Source organism: Thunnus albacares, chromosome 6 (assembly GCF_914725855.1).
Source record: "Thunnus albacares chromosome 6, fThuAlb1.1, whole genome shotgun sequence".
NCBI lineage: Eukaryota > Metazoa > Chordata > Actinopteri > Scombriformes > Scombridae > Thunnus > Thunnus albacares.
In genome coordinates, this window is record NC_058111.1 from 18,027,915 (window position 1) to 18,039,159 (window position 11,245).

Genomic DNA, 11,245 nt, shown 5'->3' on the forward strand with positions numbered 1-11,245 from the left:
AAGAGAAATTTGGGTTTGAAAGACTTTATCTTTTTTGGTATGATGTGATTCCCAAACTCTGTTCCTAAATATATTAAGTACGTTGCACATATACTATGTAACATTAGATCTTGGTACATAACTAATCACTGCTACATACTTTGTTATTGTATTTCAAAGCACTTCCAGAGATAATCAGGTCTGTGGCTGTGATGGTGCAGAGAGTGAAGTACAATCATCCTGGCAGCTCAATAATGCAGACAACAACTGGACATCCCTCTCACAAATAATTGCTCAGATAATTAAATAGTTTCATATTGCACCATGAACACGTGTCATATATAAGTAACGCTGAGAGAGGAAAGTCATTTTCTACAGTTTGTCAGTGTCACCGGTGGCAGTGAAACAGTAACCCCACTTTAACAAAAATAACACATGATGACAACAGGTCATTAAGTGGTAGCAGTGAGTTGAATGTGTGACCTGAGTGTGACTTTGTGTGTGTGCGTGTGTGTGTTGACATGTGTCTGGGGCTCCCTGGGAGTGTGTGTTGCCAGGACTGAGAGGGCACCAGGTGTATGCAGCTGTCCGTCTGATGGGGGAACTTCAAAGCATGTTGGAGCAGCAGTAAGTGGTAACAGTCAGAGGGGAGAGCTGGCTCTTCAGAGGCTCCGCTAGCTAAAGGTGATCTCTAAACCGCCTGATATGAATGGATTTACCCTGCAGCCAAATATAGAGCAATAAATCAGGGTACACTGCAGTCCAAAGTGTGCTGAGGCCCTCAAATATGACTTACAGATGAAATGCCCCATTGCACATCTGCAGACAAGGCTGATATTGTGTTGAGGCTCTGTGCTGGGCATCACTGATAATGTGTTTCTTATACAACCCAACTGTGTTAAAAAATTGTTGGCAGAAGCATTGAAAGTGGACGAATCAGAAAAATCTGACTTTTCTGAAAGCAATTATTTAGTGGCAATTGTAAATTCACTTCCATTGCAGATGTTTTGTCAAGCCAACGTGCTTAAAACAAAAATGTTTTCTCTTCAGAAGAAGAATGTGGACAAAAAGGTTGTTCCCCCCTGTTCTGATGAACAAAGCATAATATAGACTTCCTTCCTTCCTTTCACACAGTAAACAAGTGTTACAAGCTGATTTATACAAAAGATAAATGTTGATATTGAGATATCATTCAACAAGGCTTGGTTTCATTGCTTGCACTACATTATACAAACAAGCATTTGCTGCTATTCAGTGAACACACACAAAATGGCCCTGATGACAGCAGCACAAAGTCCTGGGAGCTTTCTCCACCAATAACAGCTGACCCCCAGCCCCCCACTCGCTCCATCACTGGTTTGCTATATTGACCCAGGTAATGGTGATAATGGATGTTATTCACATCAATGGGAGGATCAAACAGTAAAAGGAAACCCTTTGCTTCTACAATTCATGCTCCCAAGTGCACAGCTTCAAAGCCATTATACAGCCCAGCAGGGAGGAACTGGATCAAAACATTGTTTCCATAAAAACACCTGAAAACAAATGTAGCGTTTCTTCTGCTTTCACGGTTTAAAACTCAGAAATCCATTGACTAATTAGTAATGTGAGTGTGTTTGATTGGTGATTCACATGTGAAACAGAGAATGAAAGGCAACTCTGTCCTCAGCTGGACAGTTTACCTAACAATAGATAAGAAAGGCTGCTTAAGGAGATCAAAAAAATACCCCACAAACACTAATAAATCCATTACAAACATTTTATCTTGTATCAACAAATGTGTCAGGAGGTAACTTCTCTACAGCACTTTCACACACACATTGTGACTTGAAGAAATGAGCATGACCACTGAACCACGGGTAACTAGCTTGTTGACCTTTGTTCAAAACTAGACCAGTGATTCTCAAAGTGGGGTCCAGGGACCCCCAGGGGTCCTAAGGGGGTTCCAGAGGGTCCCCAACAAAAAGGGTAATAATTTATTTTCACTATAATGCCATCCATAAGTAACACAATGACAGAATGTATTTTGGTCATGGGTTTCATAAACTTTCTGTAACAAAACATCTAAAAGCAAAAATCTTATCAGATGGGGGTCCGTGTCAGTTATCCGTGTCAGTCTGTGTCCATAATTTGTGTCAGTTTAGGGGTCCTTGACATGAAAAAAGTTTGAGAATCACTGCTTCAAACACAAAATATTATACCAAATGTTTTATTATTTGTAGTAAAAATTTTGTTGAAATATTGGTTTTACACCAGAGAATCAATGTTGATTTTTTTTCATTATTTGGTCACTTTATGAAGAAAAACTTTTCAAATAACTTTGTGACTGTAAAACCATTTTATATAGTGTCTGAAATCACTGCCAATATGTACTACAAGATTACCACATTACTACAGTTACAGTAATAATCTTACAGTATGTTTTTAAAGCCAACCTATACAAAGTATTGCTGAAGAGTAACAGCTGTGGCCACCAGTGGTAATTACTAGATGGATTACTGGGTAATGGCACACTTAATCGCACAGTCGCCTGATGTCATTATTGGCCAACCAGACTGAGAGCAGGTCAAACTGGACCATAATCACAAAACAAGAATGTGAAGTATAAATGTGGTATAAAACCACTTAAATGTTCATGCAACATGGTGTAACAGTAGCAAAAGAAAAAAAGACTCAAAGTCTCCAAACTGACACAGTAACATCAGTTAGACAGAAATTTCTAGTAGTCATTAGTTGTACTCAACCAAATAAGGATTGCCAATTGGGGATGAGTGTGTTTTATTGCTTGCTATTTTTCATTTGTATGAAAAAGCTTCTTTCAAAAGTTGCAGAGGCTCCTTTATATAATCAAATTGTACCATATTTTAGTGACTTGTGTTCAGCCTCTTAATGCTATCAAAGAGAAAAATCACATAACTTACTTTGATTAACTTATTTTATTTCAAACCAACAGCATCCTTGCTTTGTTTGGCGCAGAGGTTTAATAGTTTTAATAGTCTCTTTGTTCTTCAGAACTTCTAAAGTAAGAGACCCACACAAAGATACACTCAAAACTTCTGTGTCATGTTCAACAACAACTGTACTTATTTAAGATTTATAGATATGATCTCCTGTTGTTTTGCTCTGGCTTCCTCCCACAGACTAAAAAACATGCAAGCTAGGTTAACTGGTGACTCTAAATTGTCCGTAGGTGTGACTGTGAGTGAGAATGGTTTTCTGTCTCTATACTATATGTGAGCCCTGTGATTGATGACCTGTCTAGGATCTACCCCGCTTCTCGCCCAATGTCAGCTGAGATTGGCTCTGGCTCCCCTGCGTCTTTGCAGATGGATTTCCTGTTGTTGTCAAATACGACAAACACTGATACAAGCTTTGTCCTTTTGTCTTATATAAAAGTTCAACTGTACTACTATTTTTTTATGGCACCAGACTGATATTCTCTTGCCTTTGTGCTGTTTCTTCTCCAGGTTTCACTGCGGATCTGGATTATGTTTCACTAATCCTAACAACCGTAAATTAGCCATAACAATTTTAGACATCTCCAGATTGATGTTGCACTGTCAGGGCCCAGATCAAAAACAGTGGTGGACTGATCCTTTCCTGTGTGGTGTCCTGAAAGGTCTGTTGCATGGGAACACATAAACAGAGTGCCTGAACAGCTCAAGGCTGTATGTAAGGACACTGATAAGACACCATGTGCCCGTGACAAACTTTCACCAGACAAGGACCTGGTTTTGAGGCAAGAGTGTGTATCTGAATCAGCTGCTTACTTATACACATATAAGAGACATACTGTATGTCCATAGGTCAAAGAAGAACCAAGCGCATCCATTTCCCAACAATACCCAACCCACTTCACAACCGAAACAGTTACCGTCGTGGCTGTGGAAATGTGCCGGAAGAGAAATCTGAATTTAGGGACTTCCATTTCAAATCTGCCCTGCTGATCCTCTGCCAGATTGCTGGGCCTCAATTTTCTATGCTGCGGTCGAGGCACAACAAGGGCATTTATTGTCGACGACCAGCTCACTTCTTCTGAAGAGCAGCAGTTGTTTCGAGCACATGAAACCCAGGCACAGCGCCTCACAGCAGCAGAGAGTGATGACCTTTAAATGAGAGAGGTCTAATGTGGCCGCTCTTTGGCCCGGCTTGATTAACTGATGTCACAGGAAGTGAATAGTGTCCTTATCAAGAGTCAACGCTAGAGCCCAACAGCATGCCCATCTTTCCTCTGATGTCATCAGCGGCTGGAGACAGAGATCTGGCTCAGAGACAATCGCGCTCCTTCGAACTCAGACCTGAGTGGGTGTTAACCAACATCATCAGATGCTTGAGATATTAACCATTAAAGATTTTTGAGTGGGAGAAAACACTGAACAGGCCTTTTGAATCTGTTTCACCACAAAGGGTTTTCCCTTCAGTTAATGATCTAGTGTGAACTGAAGTCTGCATAAAATCGATTAGAGCTCCGATGATTAGTAATTCAGTCAACAGAAAATGAGCAAGCACCAATTTTGATAATGATTTAAGTCATTTTTCAAGCATAAAAGGCCAAAAATTTGTGGTTCCAGCTTTTCCAGTGTTAACATACTCTGTTCTTCCTTGTTATTTATGATAGTAAACTAAATATCTTTGTTTGTTTTTTTACTTTTGGTCAGAAAAAACTATAAATTTTAAGACTCACTTGAGCTCAAGAAAATTGTGATGGGCATTTTTTGGTATTTTTGTCATTTGAAGACTAAACTAACTAAACCTTTTGGTCATTATTGCTGAGTTCATGGGTGACCTTGACGCTTTGGTGATAGTACAAGTATGACTTATCTTAGAAATTACTGCCTCTGCATCTTTCACCTTTTTCTCACCATAAAAACTGTAATCATCTCACACAGGAAGCCTAAATGCCACAGATTAGCCTTCTTGCTAACTCCCTGGAAACTGTCTCTTTTTGATAATGTTATCTTTGCACACTCACTAGCACATTCGTTTGATCATAGTAAGGCAATTTTCACCACAGTTTGGTCTTTAAAATGTCAGAAAATGGTGAAAGTTTTCAATCGAGCCCAAAATACAACATGTCTTCTTATGTTCTGAGTCCCGAACAACAGTCGACAACCCAAAGATATTCAGTTTAGTATCACAGAAGTAAACTATGAAACCAGCTAAACCAACTAAAGAAACCAGAAAGTATCCACATTTAAGAAGTTTGTGAATGTCATGAGATGGAAATATCATCTGCAGGCCAAATAGCTACTGTAGAAGATGTAATACAATGAGGGGCAGGGTGGATATGGATTTGGATGTGAGGGCATTTAAGTAAGGACAGGCGTGACTTTAGGAGGTAAACAAGCTGGAGAAGAAGTCCAGGAAGCAGACTTAATAAGTGCAGGGAGAGTTGGAGGAGGTCATGGACAATGGTCTCACTGAACTTAAACAGGAGATCAGGACAATACAGGGATGAGGTGGGGAAAGGTTCATATGGTCAGAAGCAAACAGGGAGGTAAAGACGAGGGGAGAGCTGGAGGGCAAGAGAGGAGGGAAGTCAGACACACAGAGAGGAAGGGTTTGGAGGGTATGTGGGGGGGCACATGGACCTGTCTTGTTCAAACAAACAAGTAAAAAGTACACCAACACAAGAATAGTCCTTCAAAATTAAGCTGTAATGTGGAAAGCTGAGGCTGCGTGCCCCTCTCACCCATTTAACACCAAGTATAAATCTACACTCACACTCTCTTCTAAAAATAAACATACATCTGCACCTCAACATAGATCTCACAAGCAGCCATCTAACTTTTTATTACTGTCTCACACAGCCAAAGTAGCCCAATAAACAGATAAACAGAGCAGTAAGATGATCATTTCTTCTTTGCTTTGGCTTCACACAGAAACTCAATGTAAATATCACACTTTCAACTCCTGCGCCGAGAGCTGTACTTCACTCCGGGAATATGTTTGACTGTGTGTTTCTGTGTGTGACAGAAACATAGTGGAAGTATTCACCACTGCCCGGGCAGCACCAAGCCACCTGATCACTGCTGGGAACAGACAAGAGCTGACAGAAAGCAGACCAAGAGCTCTGTGACTACAGCCGGACCTCTGTGTATGTCGGTGGCTAAAAATACATGCAGCAAACTTAACATGACTAACTCTATGTACCGTGGAAATGAGCAAATCTCATTATGATCATTTCATTCAAGAATTTTTAACAGCTGCCTAATAATCATGATGTCAACATATGTTTTGACATGATCATAACCATAAACAACATCATAAACAAACTCTGTTTACTGATAACAAGATATAATCTGTTTGCTCCATTTTTTACTCTGTTAAGAGTTTACATTCCTCCATTTTCATGCATCACAGAACACCCACCGTGCAAAAGAAACTCATTCATGTCATGTCCACTCCAAGACTAAATATTGTAGCCTACAATGTTTAATACACTTAGTGTTACAAGCTGCAGCCTTCATGATATTGTGTGATGCTTTAATCTTACTAAATTGTACAGACATCTTTCCCTCCCAGGAAAAATGGGAGGCTACTCAAGAAATCATTTAGGCACATAAACACACACACAGCCAGGTTACAACAACATAGTGACAGGATGGTCTACACTGCCTTTTACTGAAAAATAATGTAAGCAAGAGGGGAGCTGTGTAGTATCACATTCAGTATATGCAGTTTACACAGGACCTGCTGCTCCCAACACAGGGCAAAGTTTCCCTGCAGGCAACAGTTGACCTGGATGTGACCCGTTAGGTTCCCAAATATCTCTTAAGGGTTTCCTGGGAATCTCCACAGATGTTTTCAAATCATCACATTGTGCAAGAAAAAAACAGTCTGAAGTGTCCCTACATCACAGTTTCTAATTTATCTCTCTTATGACAAACTTTATCTTAATTTGTTTTATTTCTAGGGATGTATATGTGATGTTTCGTCCACCTACAACTGTCCAAAACATCGTGTTGCACCGCTGCATGAAATCTTCTCTCGGACACTCACCTCCCCAGGTGTGAAAAAGGACCAGAAGTCCGACGAGCAGAGCGCCAATGTCCCGTACAGCCATGGTTGTTGATCGGTGCTGAAGCTGTGTGTCCAGGGTGTGTGAGGAGGGAGTCTGGCAGAGACTGGTCCTCCAGGAAAAACTGTATGAAACACAGACACACACACAGAGAGAGAGAGAGAGAGAGAGAGAGAGAGAGAGAGAGAGAGAGAGAGAGAGAGAGAGAGAGGAGCGGCGCAGGGAGGCAAAGATGCAGGAGGGGGCAGACACAGAGACAGGAGGCCCCGCACTGCAAAAAGTGTCCGTCATTCAGACACATAATCGGTATGGTGGCGGCAACTAGCGGCATGTTTTCTCGACTCGCAAATTGCGTTGTAAACACCTCAGTCTGAAGCCTTTTATGGGTTATTTATTTAGATTTAAAAAAAAACTAAGAAGTTCAGACGTCAAGTTTAAATAAATGATCGAGGTGGGATTTTTTTGCAGTGTATAAAAGAGGATGTTCAGTGAGAGCAGCAGGGGACCGCAGGGCTGACACCATCCACATCATGAAGTGATTTACAGCTTTTTAGTTGTTGCCAATAAACAATAATTCATTTCCCTACCAAGGGTATAATTTAAGCTATGTTTTCTTGATAGGAAACCATGACTGATGAGACAAGACTCTCTTACGTAAAGTAGAGCGTTATTTTGGGGTAAAAGGTGTGGCAAAGTCTGTGGTAGCCGCCAAAGTTCCGCAGGAAGGGCACCATGACCATGTAGAAAATACAAACACAAACAAGTCAAGGGGGTTGATGAGGGACTTTCTTTTATTTTATTTTTATCTATCTTTAGATCTAAGTTTATCTAACTTTAAGTTGGGCTGGTAGTTTGCCAAGGTTTAAGGGTCGCTATTAAACGTAATGGTTGGAAAAGGTCAGGCTTTGCTGTTAATATGGTTATTTTTGGTGGAGGAGGGAGGTTCAAGGTTGTTCCATTGAGGGTCAAGATAAAAACAAACAGTCCCTTACAGAGTATTTTCCTTACAAAATAGTTAAGAGTATATTTATCCTGTGGTGCAACATGAATATACATATGACTATATTACCTCCACGCATCTGCATGGCACAAAAGTTGAATAAATATTTGGATAATGGATAGTTTTCTTGTGCAGGAATATATAAAGATAAAGTACTTCCTGAAGATGATTTAAGAAGATCAAATCTATATTTCCACATACATGTCAGTTCACATTATTCAGCAGAATTTTGTTTTCCATTAATCACTGTTAGAAATATATTAACTCTAATCTTTATCTACATCCAGCTATTCATGAGTTTGACTCCCTCTCAGTGCTGGATGCCAAGCTTAATATGGACATAATAAGGGAGTTGGATCAGACTGACTCCCTAAACAAACCATGTAAAAACACAATGCCTGCCAGCGAACATCATATCATTTACATCATGCTGACCTCCTGCACTTCTTGTTGCTGGTCTTCAGGCTCTGATAGGTAAAACCATTTAACTGTATACTTTCAGGATTTGAATACCTGAAGTGTTTGCCAAACTGTAACAGGGCACCCACATATTACTGGGAGGTATGCAATGAAAACACATCACAGAGGGCAACAGGAAAATGACACAAAATAAGACACTGTACAGTTGACACTCTGGCTGGATATCGGGTCATTCATGATTTAAAATCAAAAGCCACTACTGTAAAGATCAGCTTTGATATTACAGTATATTTAAAAATGATAAGAGAAACTGAAAAACCAAAGATATTGCAAAAAAGCCTGTGAAATACAAAATGAACTGTGCTAATCAAACACATTTCAGAGTGTTTTTCCACCGTCTGGAGCTGCAGTGATAAAATACTCTCAGTTTAAACATGGAATAAGGCACAGTCATTAGCACCTGATAAGAAGACTGAAGGGACCAGTTGGTGTTGCAAACAATACAAGGCTTGCCCAAACTGCACAGACAGCGATAAAACCTCACACTGTCAGTAGACTACAGTCGTATAATCTGAACATTATTTGATACTGTGTGAAGTGCCACAGTCTGTGCAGTTGGAAACAGATCAAAGAATGGTGGGACGTGTCATGTACACTGATCTCTAACCTTCACTGCTGGAAAACACTGCTGTGTCTGCCATGTGCCTGCCAAGTGGCTTGCCTGAGAGTGCAGGTCAGAGTTGCATAGGAAGGAGCAGGCGATGATACCAAACTTACTACTGTGAAAGACTTATGACAGCACAGCTGGACACTAAAAGTTCTCTGAAGACTGTTTTCCAGAAGGATGTAGCAGTGGTGGACGGTATTGTTCAGGCCTTTTCCACATTATTGTAGTTCGATATGCCTGGAAAAGTTGAAATAAGGACACTGCCCTGCACAGAATGACTCATTTACTGTATGGGCTTTATTTTTATAAAGGATGGATCAGGACATTTTGTCAAAGTTATTATCATGTTAAAAGAATATTTTCTTTCAGTTTATTACAAAATTGTTATTTGTTTTGCTGTCATTCTTATTCTTACTATTTTAAAATGTGTTGTTTAGATATGTTTTTTTATTTATTCTTATTTGATGGCAGCCAAATATTGAGGTCGTGAGAGAGCTTCAGGGAATTTTTTCTGCGTATGTCTTTGCCAAAACCTTATGTAGTGAACATAAAAACTCAAAGTTTGAGATACAAGGCTCAGGTGCATCAGGCAAGATTATACACAAACTATAGAAAACACAGTGGCAGCTCCATTATCAAATAATAAAGAATCACATTACATTATGACTGTTGTTGTCCTAACAAAAGCCTTGGAGGACATGAGTAGAGATGGTTGGTTTGTTCCATTTTCTTTTAATCGTGAAATAGCTTGTCCTTCTTGAGATTACAACATACTCAGACATACAGGTGCAATTAACCATTCGTTAAACCAATCCCTGAACAGAGATTATCCAGTCATAGCCATAGCAACCGTAACTAGGTACAGCAGGCCTGTCAAGCTTTGGATCTCTTGGATAATTTGTATATAAAAAGTTTGGGTGGTGGTTTCTTTTTTTACCACCTGGGAGCAGATCTTGGTTGCTACTATTTTAGAGTTTATAGTAATGTTATCTTGTACTGTATGTGGTCATCAAGTGCATGTTCAAGAGTCCTTGCTCAATGTCTTGTTTCACCAGTTAGCCGCAGACAGTGTTTTCAACCAACTCACAAAGTTTGCCCTCGGAGCAGGCGAGATTGGATATTGTTTCTGTGAAGTTGACGCCCCTCTTATTCCTTTTCTTTCCAAATAGGACTTTATCTGTATCCTGCATGTCTCTCACCAAGGATAGGGATGAGGTGGAGCTTTGTCTAAAATTGTCATTTCAACTCAAGGTCATCACATCCACCTTCAAATACAAGGTTATATGCCTGAGAGACTTTTCCCCCCTCCACATAAGAATGAGGGGGTGAGGTGCTTTCACTTCTTGTGTCCTGTTCATGCGCTTTGCTGTAATGTGGACCACACAGCAAGTCTGACTGACTCCTTGTCTGCCATGGACCACAAACCCAGGGCACTCCTTTGACAGCTCAGTGGACGGCTGTGGTAGTGCAATTGACAAAAGTGATGAGGTAATGGGTTGTGCCCCTTTGGTGGATCTCATCTGCCAGCATGACAAAGCTCCACCACATCCCTATCCTTGGTGATAGACATGCAGGATACAGATAAAGTCCTATTTGGAAAGAAAAGGAATAAGAGGCGCGTCAACTTCACAGAAACAATATCCAATCTCGCCTGCTCCAAGGGCAAACTTTGTGAGTTGGTTGAAAACACTGTCTGCGGGTAACTGGAAGACATTTGCCTGGATGTGTCTTGGTCTTCCACCTTTAATTTTGTGTAGTCTGACTCTAAGGCCGCAAATAATGATTATTTTCTTAATTAATTGACTTCTCCAAATGTCTTGTTTTGTCCACCCAACAGTCCAAAATCCAAAGACATTTGGTTTACTATCATGTGTGACACAGAAAACCTGCAAATTCTCACATTTGCATAGCTTACAAGCTGCAACCAACAAATGTTTGACATTTGTACTTGAAAAATTACTAAAACAATTATTCGATCATCAAATTAGCTGTCAATTAATTTTCTGTTGATCGACTAATTGATTAATCGTTGCAGCCCTACCTGACTCTGTGTCTCATTTGATGCTTGGTACAGCGTCTTTGGGGGGGTGCCATCTGGGTCAGATTGATGCTCATTGGTCAATTTCAGCTTTGAGATTGGGTCATGTGGTTGGGCTGT

The 11,245-nt window shown here is 40.3% G+C and overlaps 1 protein-coding gene across 4 annotated transcripts in view; it reads right to left on the bottom strand.

Moving 5' to 3' along the window:
- The window catches only part of mcamb (melanoma cell adhesion molecule b), a 42,072-nt gene extending 34,898 nt beyond the window's left edge, over positions 1-7,174 (bottom strand). The window contains exon 1 of one of the 4 annotated variants that reach the window (XM_044354233.1): positions 6,982-7,174. In XM_044354233.1, coding sequence (XP_044210168.1) covers positions 6,982-7,045 — 64 coding nt within the window. In that variant the 5' untranslated portion in view covers positions 7,046-7,174. The remainder of the gene's footprint in view (positions 1-6,981) is intronic. The other 3 variants (XM_044354232.1, XM_044354234.1, XM_044354235.1) reach the window with 3 other exon arrangements.
- Between the last annotated feature and the right edge of the window lie 4,071 nt (positions 7,175-11,245).